This window comes from Coccinella septempunctata, chromosome 6 (genome assembly GCF_907165205.1).
Source record: "Coccinella septempunctata chromosome 6, icCocSept1.1, whole genome shotgun sequence".
NCBI lineage: Eukaryota > Metazoa > Arthropoda > Insecta > Coleoptera > Coccinellidae > Coccinella > Coccinella septempunctata.
In genome coordinates this window covers 26,749,723-26,767,847 of record NC_058194.1, presented here as the reverse complement: position 1 = coordinate 26,767,847, position 18,125 = coordinate 26,749,723, and the positions used below count along the sequence as shown (strand labels likewise).

Here is an 18,125-nt window from a genome sequence, read left to right as displayed (position 1 = left end):
ATATCTCTGGTTGCGCACTTCTTTAAACGTCAAATTTGACACGAAGCGTTTGTGTATATTTTATGGTTTTATTTACGATAAATTGGTTAATAATCCGCTGGTAAATTCGTAAATAATTGGAATAATTTGTTGGCAATTAGTTTCTGTAGCGTTCGATTGTAGAAAATGGGTTTTTGCAATGCCCTTGTCAAATGCTTATTGATAGTTTTCAATATTTTATTTGGAGTGAGTATAATTTCGAATACACAATGTTCAAACATTAGGGTCCTTAAAGTTATTTTTCTGAATCAAGTTTCGATAATATTGTGGACAAAAATATATCAAACTGTATTTGATTTTATGTAGCTATCACATTTCATTCAACATTCTCCGTAGATTGTATAATCGCGCTTATTTTGTATTCCAATATCATAGTTGAATACATGACTTGAATAATAGTTAATATCTATAAATAATCTCGAATGAAGCGCTAACATATTGTTATTTGTCATCAAATTATTTTCGAAAATGATCTGTAAATTCTTGCTAGGTCAATTGAAGTTATATGTTTTGCAGAGATTGAGCTTTAATGTTGAATTATTACAATGATGAAAATTTGTTTCAGGTTTGGGGATTGCTTGGATGTGCATTTTCAGTATTCTGCTTTTGGCTCCTTGCTAATTCCGAGTTTTTCCTACCACAAGATAGAACAAATTTCATTGTTTCTGTAGCAATAATTCTGATCGCATCAATTGTATTGGTTCTAGTAGCTTTCATTGGAATATATGGAACGATAAACAATAGCCAGTGCCTGCTACTCACTGTAAGTATTGTAGTACTGAAATATCTGGTTCTCAATAAATAGTTTCATGTGATTATATTTTTTTAATTCTGATGTTTTTTATTGCAGTTCTTCTCTCTTTTACTGATGGTTTGTGTTGTTGAATGGGCTGCAGCAATGTGGGCTTCTGCAAATGCTCAGTCCCTTGAAACTCAAATTCATACATCAATTAAGATGACTGTTGAGCAAGAATATGGAGATAATTCAAATAGAACTTTGATTTTTGATACCATTCAAAAAAAGGTGAGTTATGTGCCATTTATAGCATATTCCTACCTACTGATATATCATTTACGCACATTGTTTGAGAACTATTGTTTTAAAATTTTATACTTTCAATAGTTGGAGTGCTGTGGTGCTGACAAACCTACTGACTGGGCTGGAAATGGGCAGCTCAGTTATACTATAACATCGCATACTGATTATTATAAAATTCCCGAAAGTTGTTGCCGTCCTGAGGCCACTTTTTCAGATTGCCAAACAGCTATAGTTGTTCCAAGAATAAGAGGGGGGGTTGATTATAATGTTATTTATGATCGCGGTTGTTATGATCGTGTTATTTCAATAATAAACGAAAATGCTTATGTTATCCTAAGTGTACTGGCAAGTATTTTATTCATTCAGTTGGTAGCATTGGTCTTCTCTCTAGTTCTGGCATACATGGCCAGTAAAGCAAACAGATTCAAGGCTTAAAAAACAATTTTTTGCCATGAATGATTGTTTTCTTGCAATATTCAAAACATTTCATTACAAATTGACCTACAAAATAATGACGTTTTTCATAAGTGTAGATTTGGAAAGAATGTGATAAACTAGTATGTAATTTTAACAGTTCTACAAGAGAAGTGTTAAAATACTTAGGCATACCTAATTTTCATTCTAGCTCAAATATTCAACTTGTGAAAAACAATAATTCATAATCAAATTCCTGAAACTAAAATTTTGATTTTGATAAACTTATTTAAATTATAAGAAATATATTCAATGTATACAGGTATGAATCTTTGTTGAATAAGGTTCACAATCTTCTATACTTCAGTTTTGAATTTGGTTTTGATCAATAATTAAGGTTACTTTGGATTTGGATGATGAAACAAAAGGGGTTAGTATGCAATTTTGATTATTCTTCGAAAGATAATGTTAAAATTATGGAAGCATACTCAATTTTCTTCTGTTGTTGTTGATCTGTCACTTTCCATGAATTGCATTTTGATGTCTGAGATGAATTCTTGATTTGATCTGGTATTGAATTGAACCTATATTTACAAAAATTTTGATATCTATCAGTGTGCTAGAGTCCCAGTGTATACCTATTTATACTGAAAAATTTGATCTTGTAGAAATTTATTTTCTGAACCTGTACCAAATAGAAAACTATGTATAAGTTTATACAGAAATTTATCACTTTATAGATCTATTTATAAACCATACTATATGTATTATATTGGTGTGCCATATTTACCAAGATTTCAGAAGGAATTTTGCCATACTGTAGTATATGTAGTGTATTAACAGCCATATTCTTGAATGCTCTCTATTTTCATTCTAAATATTTTTTCCAAGTGCCAAAATTCCTTTTTATATTCGAATGTTGAAGCTTTACTGTAGATATTGCTGATTGATTATGATTTTTTTCCTTATTCATATCTTAATTCTTATTTATGTGGAAACAAGTTGAGTTGAACTCGTTTTTTTTTAAGAAAATTCTATTTTTGTACTTAATATTTCTGAAATTTAACTTACTACAATTGCTTGATTTATAAGATGTGCAATGAAGAACCTGTGTATAAAAATTGACAAATATTCACTTTCCAAGTTGAAAATTCATGGATTTTTCAACTGTACAATTTTTTTTCCTGAATAAGAAATATGTTTAAGATTGCAGTTGGTGTCTACTATCATCAACAATTATACTTATTTTTGCTATCGATGATTAATTGCAGACAATTAGTTATTAATCTAACTTCTAACTTATCCGAATTTACCATTCGCTAGTCACACTTTATTACAATATATTTTGTTAATGCAGTTATGTGTAATACTTCCCGTACAAATTCAGAAACGCAACAAGACTGAGTCAAAATTTAATGGTTATTGTGGAAGAATCTTTTTGAAGATTTTTTTATAAGGAAAGGTTTCTGCAGTTTTTCTTTTAGTGAAATTTATACTTTTATTCATGTTTATTCTTTTAATGCTTTATTTTCCTTAAAAAATGTCTTGATATTCTACCTAAGACTCATTAATGAACTCAATAAATTATTTTTTGAGTTGACTTCTTCCAGATTAAAATGTTGGGTTCTGACTAATTCCAATACCATGTTCATATAAAAATATATTAAAAATAAATTACTAAATATAATAAATGTTTATATTTCAATTGTATCATAGAGTAAGTTATATTATTTTTTTCATTAAATAAGACCTGCATGCACAGTGTTCATATCTTGCAAAGTACAAATTATGTGGTACGTAATTAGGTTATTAACCATTTAGTTTAATAAGTTCACAACCTCTGTTGTAACCCAAGTATATCTAACATTTTGTTTCTATAGATTGCATAAATACTATTTCTATTAGTGTTTAATGAATAAAGAGAATCTCTATTGTATTTATGTTGTGCACAATAAAAATGGATGCAGATATTTCGTTCTTTAATTATTTTAAGCGAGTTTTGCATGATTCAATTATGCAACACTCAGTAATATTAAAAGTCAATATAATTCATTCCTTAACTAACTTTGGGTTCGTTATCAATAAAACCCGAAGAATTCCACAAATAAATTTCATAATCTCCCGCCATCACGTCTACTGTCAAAGCTGCCCTCCATTCAGATGGCGCAAGCGCAGAAAAATTTAATTCCCATTGTTTTTATCATGGTTCATTGAAATTGTGTATGATCTGTATAAATTTGATTATTTTCTATAGAAAATATGATGAGTTTGGGCTTTCCAGTTCTGAATGAAGAATTATATGATCGGAATTACGAAGACCGAAGAGATCTCCACCTTTCCATTTTCTTTCAACGTAGAAATTCAAGTTGAATTTGAGTTCCTAATGAAATAACATTACCTGAGCTCCTGAGTGAGAACGGTGTCAATAAACTCTACTGAGGTGTGCCATAAGTACGTAAATTGTTTTTGTGAAAGCGAAAATTAATAGGAGTATTACTTAACATTTGTTCGCATTTTAAGCAGTGAATGGAGTATGTTAGCAATTCCTTTGGAACCAAAGAAAAATGTGCCAATTTTTTTGATCATATAAAGGGTAAGTGTTTCTTATTTCTGAAATTCGGTAGTTGTGTATTCAAATTTTGTTGCTATGTCGCTGTTTCCTGTTTCCTCATTCGAGAGAGAGTTCAAATGAGTGACAAGTCTCTCAATTCAGGATTCCTGTGAGAATTTAGAAAATAACACGGTACAGTCCAGGTTAAAAGTTGCACAACGTACGCTGAAGGTCGAGAGAAGGGTCACTCACGTGATTGCCAGGACCGGCTCAAGGACGTCTATCCTCTGTATTTCGATTTTATTAGTTAAGACCGGATATATTTTTTATTCAGTTGGGTTAATTAGAGTATTAGTCCATACATTACTTATGAATTTATCAGATAGAATTTGATAATGAGATAAATAGAAATTCAAATATTTCTGGGAAGAGTACTCACTAGATTTTAGGACTAGGTAGTCTTGACTCAATGTTTACTTCGCCTATTCAATCAACAGAAGATAGACAATACCTTCAGGACTCTTATCAATGTGAATATAAGTTTTTTTAGAGTTATTTGGTTCTGATTGAGGTCCGTCTCCTTAACCCGGTAAGAAGCGGTTAAGAAGTTGTTGAGCTCGAAGCTATTAGTGGTGCTACCTTCTCTGAAAATTGGTGGTACCGTTTTCGCGTTCAACATGAACAGGGCACATAAATGAGTACACATTTTATGAATTGGCCATTCACCTTGACTGCTCATGACGTCTTCATCGAATGACCTTGGGGAATTGTGCTTGCAAATATTAACATCTCGCTCGGTATGATGGCCAGAAGCGAGGACCATGCTTTGTTTGACTACATTACGAAAACGTGAAGATATTCTTGGCAATACATTCCAGATCCAGATTTTGATTGTATGAATTGTATGAATTCTTGGTTAAAGTAACTCAACAGACTTCCTTAGAAACATTGCACACCATACTGAATTTTTTCGGAAAAGGCGTGAACATACATTGACAAAAAACTACGGTAATGGAAAAGATGAGTGCTGAAGGAAAATTATTCCATACTATTTAATTTCTGGCCTCAATCAGATTTTAAGAACCATTGGCAATAATAAAAAAATAACAGATCACTGGAAAGTAAATCACCATCCAAGATTGTAACACAGATTACTACCGTAATCTGTGGTTTGGAGCTCGATTACTCTACACTGAATACAGGATATAGAGGAAAACACTGCTCAAGACTTACTTTGGACTTATAAAAGCCAAATTTTCATCAATATTTTTACTAGAAGGCAACAATAAAACACCTCAGGACTGAATCCTGTTTGCATAGTGATTAAAAGGAGGCCAGGATATCCACCCTTTCGGGATGATTTGCCTTAAAAAACCATAATGAATTTCATGAAGACCGATACGAGGCCGAAAACACCACGCTTTGCTCTATGAGTTGAATCGGCACTACCCACCCCTGTCCGTGACATAGAACCATAGATATAGAGTCTCTATGTCTATGCATAGAACTCTTCTTCAATGGCATAGATATAGAAACTATGTCTATGTCTATCACAGAACACAAATAATATGTCTATGTTCAATGGTCCGTCATCGGTTCTAACCTGACTTTTGTCAGTTATGTCAAATTGACATGGATTTGTTTACATTTGCTTCAGGTAAACGTTAAAAAAACTCAAGATTTAATATTTGTTCTGGTTTAGTGACAAAGTATTGAGTAATTTTATTGGGACCACCACAGTATAATGAATGTGCAGGTACTGGGGCAGAAGGATTTATTGGACTTTGCTGCTTCAAACAAGCTGTAATTTTTGATCAGAACTCTCAAATATTTTGTTTGCTCTAACCTGGAATCAGTTTACAATGTGGGGACTGCATCATTAACTTTTCTCTCAATGGTTCGGTGCAGAAGAGGATTATGGACCCCAATATCACCACTATTTCCATATATATTTCCATGGCCTTCGGAGTTGACCTCTATTATGCCAGGGCTTGACAGAACCTATCGATGATATTCGCCGAGCAACTGGATCACTCTAATGTATAGTCAAGATTCGGACATCTAGAACGGTCGATACGACCGCAGTTTATTTGTACCTAGAGCATACAAGGATAGTTGAAACATCGATGGTTGCATAATAGAGGGAAACAGTGGCCAAGGAGTGTACTATGTCGACGGATCCATGTATCGTTAGGCGAGTACAAGGTTCAAGACTTGTTTTGACCTAAGAACAAAGTACTGCCTTAAGCCTTAGCGATTATTGCAGTACAGGGAAACATACCAGGGAAGGTGCAAGCAAATGTCTCCAGGCTTAAGCGAACAATCTCATTAGTACTGTCATTCGCTGAACACTGGTCGCATCTCGCTAGTGACAGCATCGGAACCGTCTCGTCTGGTTAGTACCACCGGAGGCAGAGATGCAAGTACATATACGTCGGTATCGAAATCTCTCTAACTAACCCGTTCGTGAGACCGACCGTTTCCGAGCAGCCGTAACCTGTCTTGCGGTAAATAAACTAAGGTGAGCGTGTTTCTGTTTTTGTCTTCTGTTTTCCGTTCGTTCGCCAGCTAACCGACTGCTGGTAGTGTTGAACCAGGTGTCTTGGTCGCCGGTGTCTAAGCTCGAGCGGTTCTCCGGCGGTCAGGCCAGCCCCCGTACGACCACCTGTCGCGATTTTTGGCGTTTTCGACGTCCGACCAACCCCCCAGTCGTGCAGTGTCGACCTTTTCGGTCGTACGGTACCGCCCGCGGTCGCGCGACCGGCAGTTGTTGGTGGTTCCATTCCAGTTCGACGGATGACCTTGCGTTTGGACACGTGACCCGAAAGAGCCTTGAACTTGCCGAGTTTATCAGCTACGATTTCTTCACAATTAGCATCTCCTGTAAGATAATAGTTATTCTGTATTGATACATTGTAACTAACGGTGTATGGTTTGCGTATTGCCTTTGTTCGACGCTTCGTTTGCTTCGACTCTGGTTAAGGTTTTTGTTTTGGACACTTTGTTCAATTCTTTGAACATAATAAGGATAGTAGGGGTGCAAAGTTACTAGCTGACCTAACAGACATTGTCCACAGTGAGGGAATAATTAGTAATAGGAAGTAAAATAAAAGATAAAAAGCAAATAAAAGTATGAAAAGTGAATAAACTTTTTTGGGTACATATTGATACATATAATATTATCCACAGTTTTCGTTTTGCCTGATGCAGGAACAAAAATTGGAGGCTCCTCAACCAAAGATTATAGAGTTAGAGTCTATAATCTTTAATATAATCTTTATAGAGTTAGAGTCTATAATCTTTGCTCCTCCAAAGATTATAGAGTTAACTCTATAATCTTTGCTCCTCAACATAGAAACAGGCTGCATACAATTGACAGTGTGAAAAGCATGTATTTTCCTGCTAGAAACACACGACGGCTATCTCTACTTATTGCAATTGCGAATGCAATAAATCTCAGTGAAAATTACGGAATACTAGAATTGTTTTAAACTCAAACTAAAAGAAATTTAAAGTGAATAGGAGAGTGTAAAGCATAGTCGCGATGTATGCATATATTATTACTTGAAATTAATATACTGATCACAAATCCAGACTCACAATAATGAATTAACTGATAATCAAAATGCTGAACTTAGACAACATTAAATCAATATTGAGATCGTGTTGTTCATTAGTGAACTATCAACTGCAATCAAGGAATCAAGTACCAATCGCATGTCCCTTGAGGGTAGACTACCCAACATACACTTGCGCGCGAAATGTATATTTTGGTTAGTCTTCTTGGTTTTCCCAGGAAACTTTTTCAAATTTTTCCCGCTAAAACCTCCTACAAAGTATGAGGAAGGTTTCAAAGAAGAAACGAAAAAATCGGTTCAGCTGTTTGTACGTGATGAGATGACAACGCAAAACAGGGCTCCATTTTTATTCAGAAGATTTAAAAAACTGATAGCGATGCTTCTCTACTTCTCATTTTTTCATTAACAAACGTATCGTGCAAATTTGTTCGAATGACGGTTAACTGAATTTAGGGATATTTAATCGGTTTACAACATTTTGGTCGAAAGATGTATATATGAGAAGTGAAAAATTCACTTTTCTGCTTCAGATACTTGAGGATTTGAGATGAGTCGAGGAAAATGGAGTAAAAAAGGTCGTAGAAAAAATAATTTCCCCAATTTATGCTGACAACAATTTTCCAACAAACGAAATTCATGAATTGTTCAAGAAGAAGAAGGAGCTATTCCGAATTTTGGTTCATATAAGTAGACGACTGACCAATTCCATATTATGTTTGACGCTGTTTCTTTTCTTCTCTTGTTTATGGAGTAGCTGAAATGATTCGAAATAAGGGCATATTCTATTATTTTCTATCTGCGAAAAGCCAAGAAGCTTAGCAGCGTTAACCAAGTTTTTGACTATCCCTAAAAGCGCATAGTTTTGCATGACGGTTATGCCTAAACTGTACACGTAACAGTTGATTATCGAAGCTATGCACGATAAAAAATTACGTACCGGAAGAGTGGTAATATATTCAGGACTCATATTTTGTGTATGCAAATCTAACAAGGACAGAAAAAATGTCTAATTTCATTCATAATATTGTGAAAACCATTCTTCTCTATACTGCTCTTTTTGAAACTTGTGCCACATCCGCCTTTTCAAGTCATTAGACATTCAGTTTTCATAAACGAAGAGATGTAATCGCTCGCATATTACATTTCTAATTTCATGGCCGAAAATTCATTAATTCAATCGGTGCGTTCGCGAATTCAGAATTGGTTTTATGATTTTGCGAAAGGTTGACCGTCGGTTTTTGTATAAACCGAGAATTAATTATTCCTTTTTCGCTATTTTTAACTGGTACACGCTTGTTTATGCAAGGGGGACCTCGTCGGAAACTATACACAAGTTTTTCAAGACGTAATTCATTCTAGTTTGGAAATGTAATTGAGGGAACGCAAAAAAAATTTCTTGTCGTCAGAAGTAGTTTTTGGGATGATTTATTCACAGGAGATGGTCTTACTTTAGTCTGATCATGACCTTACATAACCTCATACTAACACAACAAACCTAACCCAACAAAATTTCCCCAAAAGGCAAGGGCGGTTCCAGGAGTGATTTTAGAGGGGGGCATAATTTTATATTTGAAATTCTGTAAGGTTTTTTGATATAAGATAGGTATATCTTTATAACTGTAATATATGCTATATGTTTGAATATGTTTTAATGTGCCCCAAGTTTAAATCGTTTGAAATCTTGGAGAAATGTTTTTTTTTTCTGGAAAATAGTGAATTCAAGAAGTGGCCCACCGAGATGACATTGATGCTCTAGAGCTGAATGAAACGAACAGCAATCTCCTATGTATTCCATTCACGACCCACTAAAAAATATTTACAACCTCGATTGTCATGTAAGATCTCCCCGGGCATCCTTGAGTTGGGGTACCGATTTGAATAAGCAGAGATACCTTCACGTTGATAAGTCGCCATTTGTCGGAATAATAGGAGAGGAAAAAAGTGTAGCTGTACCTAAATTGTAACAAAACATGCAACTAACTTAATTTTCAAGGTGATCCGTATTATCAACCAAACTGGGAGCTCCAAGAATTTCGAATTGTACCCGAGGTGTTGCAAGGAAACCTTGAATGTTTTCTAGTTGTTGTTAACCCACACGTAGTCAATCGTTTGTGTGATATGTTATACCTACAAGAGCTTTACTTCATCCACGCCCAGAGCAGATTGCTATCTGGTATATTGATGTTAATCTAGGGCTCTACATCAATTGAGATCATTGTTATAGTGTGTTTTTTGAAAAAAAAAATACTGAAAATTGAAGGATTTTTCATTGCTGCGTTAAGAAAAATATTCGATGGTGGGTGCATGTGTGATTCCTGTTAGGAAATATCAGATCCAGTGGAAATATTTCTGCCATGAATGTTATCAGATCTAGAGTTAATCCCGAAAAACTATGCTGACATATTTATCTACTTTACATGACAAAAATGAGAAGTATTTATGGTTTATTCAAATGTATTAAATTTCTGGTGGACTCTACTGTATGTTTTATTCATGTGAATAAAAAGGCTGGGCGATGCTGAGGAGTCTGAATTCAATATTTCATACGATACATACGAACAATTTCGAATCTCGTAGGAAAGGTGACTTTTATTCAATAGGGAATACTCCTTCTGACGAAAATGATGTATTTTTTATGAAATATTTTTGAACATCACATTTTGAAATAACCATTTCAACTGTTTCCAAAAAAAATATTTTAAGCACTTAAAAATGAAAAATAAAAATGGGTATTTGAAGTTTAAAGCGTTTTGTGAGAATTACACAAGCTGGCAACATCGACTGAAATATGCCTTGATAATAAAGGACAACAAATGCATTATCTTGATGAGATAGACAAAGATGGCTGTCTATGAAGTCTGCGACGAACGAAGAAGGTCGTAAAATTTTATGGGATTTTTATGGCCGTTTGCAGTTGAAGCTCGCCAGTAAGAACGCGCATGTAGATCAACAGCTGTTATTTTATAAACAAGCTGATAGGACATTGTTCTTTCCATTGTCTTGTATGCCCTGTTGCCAAATCGTAAACTCCGCACAAAACGATTTAAATTTTAAAACCCCATATTTGAAGGATGATTTTGAATAGTTTCCGCGGTGAATTTGAAAAAATCATGAATGAAACTCATAATTATTCAGTTTAAACTGAATAATGCAGTGATAACCTAAATTGAGGAGAATTACCCATTCAGTTCCTAAAGCCTGATACAAGTCGAATTTTACAAGAACCTCAAGATGCACACAGTCAACGATCATATCGTTCAGCCTTCAATTAATTATATAAGTGAAATGAAAGTAAAAATACGCGAGCATCGATTCTTCTCTCGATCGAGTGTGTGTGTGTGTGAGGTTCGTTGAAAATTTCGAAACTGGCAATTTGCAATTCCCGACGTCGAAGATCGTTTTCACCACGGCAGAACCGAGTTGTAGAATGGAACGTACTCGTCTCTTTTTTTCCCTTCTTATAGCGCCGAACTAGATTGACATAATTGAATCTAAAATGTTACTGTGTCATTGGTCGCCGCAATCTCAGAATTGTCTGAAACTGGAATTTTCATCGCTAATGAGCCGATCTGTTGCCTAACAAAGTGTGCGCAGTTTACGAGAACAGTAAATCGTTAAAAAACGTCTCGTTAACATGATATTAGAATATCACCCTAAAAATTGGATTTGGAACAAGCTCGTTTATGAAAGTCGCAAACTAACGAGAATATAAATCATAAGAAAGTCGGTTTGTTAGTTATCGAGAATTTATATTACACATCCACACTCATACTTCTTATTTTTCATTATTACCAAAAACATCGAAGAGTGCCAACATTTACTTTCCAATAAGGAAAAATATAAGGTCTATTTTCTCACTTAAATGAAGACGCAAATAACCTATCTCTTGAACCTTCAGCCATGGGCGTATTAAGGTAATTTTTTACGGCGCCCCTACCTATCTACGCCCATGACTTCAACGGCATACCTACTACATTTTTTTATCCATCAGTTCCTGCAAGATTATTCGTCTAGCTTTTAATTTGTAGATTTAGTTGTCCGAATGTCCTTGATAAAAATGACTCATATATGAATATGACCTGTTTCCAAAACTCCAAACACCTTCATTTTCTTCTAATTTTAAATATGGCCCCTGCAGAAGTCTCATGAGTAATATAAAAGCTGTTCAACTATTTCCGCTATGCGGTTTGATGATTCACTCCTTCTATCAAGATCGTCTTGATGCCATAGGAAATATATATTGCAAACAGGAATAGAAACAGTTCTATACAGGGTGAGTCTTTGACTTGTACTCATATTTTAACAGAAGATTCCTATGACCATTACATACCATAAAAATAGCAGAAATTCAAAGAACCCAACGTCCAATCACATTTTTAAATTTTTTCTTGCAAGAGACAAGAAAATTTTTCAATTGTATGAGTTTTTTAATGGTCAAACAGTTTTCAAGAAATTCAAATACATGGTTAATATTAAGTGGTTCCGAACACATAATGGCCCAGTAAAAATTCATTGATTTTCGTATAACTGGATTGTGAGGCAATAACTGATTAATTTTAGGGACGAAATTCAGGTGGCTCTAACTCTGAAAGGGCGAACCTACTGGCAAAAATAAAAAAATTGTGGTCTCCTAAATTTTTCTCTTTAATCTGTGACCAAATTTTGTTTCGTTGATTTCAGGACACCCTGTATGGGATTCAATGAAGATTAATGGGTATTTGAATTAGCTCGAGTGTAACTGAAATAATAGATAGTGCCATGAGATATCAATCGATATAAAATTGACCTACTCAGTGGTGGCACCACGTGTCGGAAATCGCATATGAAAGGTGCAGCCATTACGACAATGCAAAGAGAAACCCAATTGTTGTGCAAAAACTATAAAGGCCACCCAGGTGAAATCTTGCAGCCAGGAGTTAACAAATCGGAAATGACTAACTATGAAATCGTTTCGTTCGATCTGACTACTGTTTTGGCAGGCGGAGATCTATCTCACCATCTTCTTTAATGGAGGACTTCCCTACATGTTGGCCAACCTAGAAAAAGGTCTAAAAGGTCTACCATCAGGGAATGATTGCTTTCTAACGAAACCTATTTCATTCTTTCCGCAATGATCAAATATATTTATGAAATTCTATCGAGCTTTCTAGAGTCTACTGTTAAAAAGAAAAAAAGATTTTCATAACCTCGATTGCTGATTGGTTGAAATTTATGTTGGTATTACTACTTCTTGTGACAATTGACATGTTTCGTTGGCAAATGTCAAGAAGAAAAAAGTAATCTGTTAGGTTATGGGCAAAGTTTTGGTTATGTGCACAATCTTTGCTTGAACGCATTCTTGTTTTCTTGTATTTTGTAAGCTATACAGCAGACAATATTAATATTATATATATCAGTAAAAATGACATTTGCCAATGAAATATGTCGATTGTCACAAGAAGTAGTGATACCAACATAAATTTCAACCAAACAGCAATCGAGGTTATGAAAATCTTTTTTTCTTTTTAACAGTAAACTCTAGAAAGCTCGATAGAATTTCATAAATATATTTGATCATTGCGGAAAGAATGAAGTAGGTTTCGTTAGAAAGCAATCATTCCCTGATGGTAGACCTTTTAGACCTTTTTCTAGGTTGGCAAACATGTAGGGAAGTCCTCCATTGGTAACGTGCTAAACGTTTTGGGAAGTCGATGAAATATTGCGTTGTAGATGCATGTGTCTCAAGCCACAATGTGTGGATTCGTGTTTATGGCCAATTCACATGAAATTATCGTCTAATAAATCTCATCTCGTTACGATTTTACAATTTAAATTAAACCAGGGCAGGGGTTCGAGACACAAACTGGCGTTTGGAGTGACCGAAGGTAGATCGTTAAAACCATAATAAGTCCCCTTGCAATGAATTATTTGAAAGGGATTTCATTTGCTTGCCCTTTTCTACGTCATGACAGATCATCATGTAGTTTATTCAGCCAAAGGCATAAGGACTAGTTAATTCTCAATTTTAGAGGATTTGTTATAGTGTAATTTTTTTATTAGTGATGAGAATTGTGGTTCACGTAGTCGAATCTCCTGTTTGATGAACGCCCTTTATAACGGTTATCGCAAATGTTGCAGGTGTAAATAATTATAATTGCTCAATGCTGCGTATCTTGTAACTTATAGAATAACTTTTACAGTTTCCAAGGCTCTTATCTTTTTTCCACTGCGTACGTAGAAGTTCCAGTGAATATTTATGCGAGAATGTAGCAATCTACACCGTACTCATTTCGTTGCCTTCATCTCTTGTTTTTTTCCCTTGTTCATCTTGGTATTTGTTGTTATGCAACTACCCGAGAGCTCCTTATGGTTAGGTTAGGCTGGCTTCATTTGCTGGCCTTATTTTTATTACAGACAAGCAGGCCAGGAGACTCAGATTTTCGGGCCGATTTGTTGAAAAAAAGGATAATAAAATGAATTTCATAAATACCGAGGCCAAGAACACTACTCTCCGTTATCGATGAGTTGGATCGGCATTACCCACCCCTGTCTAGGTATCTGACATAGAGATGACATAGAGACTTGTCTCTGGTATCTGATCGATGCATAGACATATATACGGTCAAAAAAAGTGACAGAGAGAAACGCACGTCGGGAATGCAGTTGTCTCTTTCTAGAATTTTGATTGGTCTACACTCACCTCTATGTGAACAAAAAAGAGACAACTGCATTCCCGACGTGCGTGTCTCTCTTTCTATAAAAAAAGCCAATTTCATGCTGACATTGCTCAGTCCATGTCTCTATGTCTATGGATCGATGATAACCACCACAGAACACACCGCACAACAATTTATGTCAAAGCATAGACATAGAGTCTCTATGTCTATGTGTCAAACATTGAACTAAAACTAAAGTTCAATGGTGTCAAAGTAACAACGAGCGTAGATCATAGAATGTCATAGATAATCAGGTATTGCAGGTTTGTATATCTATGCCTGATGGCGTAGGTTTGTTCACATTTGCGCATTTTTCTAGATCCTAAGTTGCAGCGGTTCCCTAACACCCATTAAACTTTCTTTATCGAGTTCAATGCTAACAGCCTAACAGATATCATTTTCCAAATCCTCAGCTGATTTTCCACTCTTACCTCCACACTAGGTACTTACAAAACTAGTATATAACGATCGTTTATAGCCTTTTTGAATTTGGCTGAAAGACTAATGAACAGAGAAATACATCAGAATACTCCAAAAGAAAATGTTTTTACGTCAATCTATTCGCTGACACCGCTACTCCATTCAAATAGGCTATGGGGTACAAGGCATTGTGGATTAAAAAACACATCAGAGGGGTTTTTCATGAAACAAAACCGATTTGCATGAGTTTTGACTAGTTCTGAGTCTATTCGTTGCTCGCTGCTGTCTAATTGAACTAAGTGGGGATTAATAACAGAGACAACACAAACAGAAACTCACCAGAAAAGATTGAGCTATATGCCCAGTAAATCTATTTTCCGAATTTGTCGCTACCACTGCCTTTGCAGCCATGTTGTTATTGGTTAATGAATAAATTACTGATGGTGCATACGTAAAGCGTTGTCAGTCTATTCGTTTGGGACAAATGCATGTGGGCCAAGCATAGAAGAGGTTTTCCTTTGTTGTCAGTATATGTAACGTGCGTTCAAAAAAATTCGTCGTCAAGTAGGCTTTGGAATTTTGTAGGTTGATTTTCTGTGACTGAACGTAATTCTTTCCTTACATCACACTCATCAGTCATCACAGCCAAATGTAAACATTGATGACATTAACCTATTTATCGTAATTTTGTATGAAAAGGCAATTTCTCAGAAAAAATTACTTGCACATTCAATAATGATTTATTAGCATTTTTTCATTGAATTAGATTACAAGAATCCAAATAATCTGAGGCGATTGGAAAAATTAACCTGAGTTCATAAGTCAAAGACATGAATCTTGAACGAATCGAGTATTATGGTTTTTGTACTTACAATTATGTGAAAAGGTTGTACCTATAACAGTAGGTAATAGAAATAAATCACACCAAGAACCTCAGAATATGTTTATTTCTCAATGAATAAAATATTGAATTGACGCTGACAGTGAAAATCCATAACCAGAGGCAGTCTCTGCCATAACTGAAGAAACTGAATTATAGGATTTTCATTACAATGAGTTTCACGTTTAAGAGTTCTATATAATTAAAGTAGCTGTTGGAAATGTCCTCCTCTTTGCTCCAAACACTTCTCACATCTTCTTTTGAGAGATTCAAAGACATTATTCAATATAAAAGGATCATCGTTAATTAGATGAATTTTTTCAATGATCCTAGTCTTGAGTTCGTCCAGATTAGAAATAGGTGATTGGAAGATAGAATTCTTCAAATGAGGCCATAAGAAGAAATCACATGGTGTAAGATCACACGATCTTGGAGGAAATTCATTTTCAGTATTGAGGCTAATGAGTCGATCCTGAAAAATATTCCTTAGTGTAGCCAATGTTTCTACAGCTGTGTGTGCTCTGGCTCCATCTTGTTGAAAATAACTATATGACCATTCTTCGAAATTTAATTCAGCTATAAAAGGCATGATAATATCCTCTTTATAGCGTTCTGCTGTTAAAGTTCCGTCAAAGAAAATAGGTCCAACAATTCTTCTCTGACTGATAGCACACCAAACTCCAATTTTCTGAGAATGAAGTGGTGTCTCAATGTAAAAATTTTCCGGTTTTTGACTGCTCCACATTCTCATATTTTGGGAGTTGACATATCCAGAAAGATGAAACCAGGCTTCGTCGGAGAAGAAAACTTTATTCAGGTTATCGTTGAATTCGTTTAGAAACCACTGACAGAAGGCCATTCTACGAGGGTAATCAACTTCTTCAATCTTCTGATAACATGTCAATCTATAAGGATACAAATTGATGTCTTCTTTCAAAATTGTGTGACATGTACCAACAGAGACTCCAGCTAGTTGAGATAAAACCCGAACAGAGGTTCGTGGAGCTTCTGTCATCACATTCTCAACATTTTCGATTAACTCGGGTGTTCTCTTCTTTGGTCGACCACTTCCTTTTTTTCTTTGAACGCTACCTGTTTCACGAAAAACGCTCACACATCGCGAAACAGTACTCTGGAAAGATTGGTAATCTACAGCAACGTTGGGATACTCGATCCTGAAGTCGCTGAGACATTTCTCAACAGAATATTTCCACTCGCCTTCTATTTTCTCCCCATTCCTGAAGTAGGATTCAATAATGAATGCTTTTTGTACGTCAGTAAAAACCATCTTTATTATTTGCTGGTAATTTTAATTTAACAACAATCCAAAACGCTAACTTGACAGCTAACCTGTAATAATAATAGAGCACAAGCTAAGAACTACGTTTAGATACGCAATATCGACGTTTGAAATTCCATAGCCTACTTGACGACGAATTTTTTTGAACGCACGTTATATGGAAATTTATACTAACTCAGTCAAGGTCGCCAACCTTATTCGATTTTTGTTATTGAGTCGGTTCATTACTGCATACCTTTACTATACATTTTCCTTGAAAAAATTAATGCATTTGTAGAAGACGAAGAGCCTCGTAGCGAAATGAGGATTTTTACGTGCTGTCGAGAGCAGGACTGCTGGGACAACTCTCGGCGGATATCTCGTTCCGCAAATTGCCGAGGAATGCGGCGGTGCGGCCGGTACACACAAACGCAACACGCGGGCCCCGTCCTCGTCCAATCTTTTCCTGAATGCGGCCCCCGTCCCGAACCGCGCCCGCCCCCTCGCTGACCATCTCTAGACTCGGCGATTATCATTATTTTAATGCCAGCGTTCGACCTTACGAGGACATCTGAACGGATCTTCTTTCTCTTTCCACCTCTTTTGTATCTCGTCAGCACTGTTCGGCGGCGCGGCGTGTGACAGCCGAACCTCCGCCGTAAAAGATACCTATGCTCCTGCTAGTCCTGATATATGGTACGGTCTTAGTCCCCCAAACACAGTTATTGGCATGTTTGATTATTCTTGATCCTGCAACACTTTTGATATAAAATTCATTTGCCAACGTTTGATAACACGTTTATTTTCACTGAACTTCTTCTATGATAAGACACTCTTTCAGCACTTGCTGAACGGCAATTCGACGTTGTCAAGAGTAATTAAAATTTCTCTGAGCACAATGAGAAGAGGATTCCATGAATTTTGGCGCCCAACGTGGGGCGCAAAAAGTTTAATATGAGGAAGTTTCTCGTATGGGGAACTGCATGCCTCCGCTGTAAAAGATACCTATGCTCCTGCTAGTCCTGATTTACGGTCTTAGCCCTCGAAAACTCAGTTATTGGCATATGTGATTATTCTTGATCCTGCAACACTTTTCATATAAAATTCATTTGCCAACGTTTGATAACACGTTTATTTTCACTGAACTTCTTTTAAGACACTCTTTCAGCACTTGCAGAACGGCAATTCGACGTTGTCAAGAGTAATTAAAATTTCCCTGAGCACAGTGAG

The 18,125-nt window shown here is 35.7% G+C and overlaps 2 protein-coding genes across 3 annotated transcripts in view; both read left to right on the top strand.

Annotated features, from left to right (window-relative positions):
* The first annotated feature begins 26 nt into the window (after positions 1–26).
* LOC123314972 (leukocyte surface antigen CD53-like) lies at positions 27–3,462 on the top strand. Its single transcript, XM_044900468.1, has 4 exons — positions 27–225; positions 605–802; positions 890–1,063; positions 1,163–3,462. Exons 1-4 carry the CDS (start codon positions 166–168, stop codon positions 1,511–1,513), a joined length of 783 nt encoding a protein of 260 aa, XP_044756403.1. The 5' UTR covers positions 27–165; the 3' UTR covers positions 1,514–3,462.
* Positions 3,463–3,610: 148 nt separating this feature from the next.
* Positions 3,611–18,125, top strand: part of LOC123314971 (nuclear hormone receptor FTZ-F1 beta) — a 30,764-nt gene continuing 16,249 nt past the window's right edge. Inside the window, exon 1 of one of the 2 annotated variants that reach the window (XM_044900466.1) lies at positions 3,611–4,085. The gene's annotated coding sequence lies outside the window, so the exon portion shown is untranslated. Of the gene's footprint in view, positions 4,086–6,634; positions 6,927–18,125 lie in introns of those variants that run through there. The other variant, XM_044900467.1, reaches the window with a different exon arrangement.

Bases quoted from the DNA above. Each gene is read 5' to 3' on its own strand.
- LOC123314972 (XM_044900468.1), top strand. From the start codon at position 166: ATGGGTTTTTGCAATGCCCTTGTCAAATGCTTATTGATAGTTTTCAAT. The intron at 803-889 runs GTAAGTATTGTA...TTTTTATTGCAG, and splicing joins GCCAGTGCCTGCTACTCACT to TTCTTCTCTCTTTTACTGAT. The intron at 1,064-1,162 runs GTGAGTTATGTG...TACTTTCAATAG, and splicing joins TTGATACCATTCAAAAAAAG to TTGGAGTGCTGTGGTGCTGA.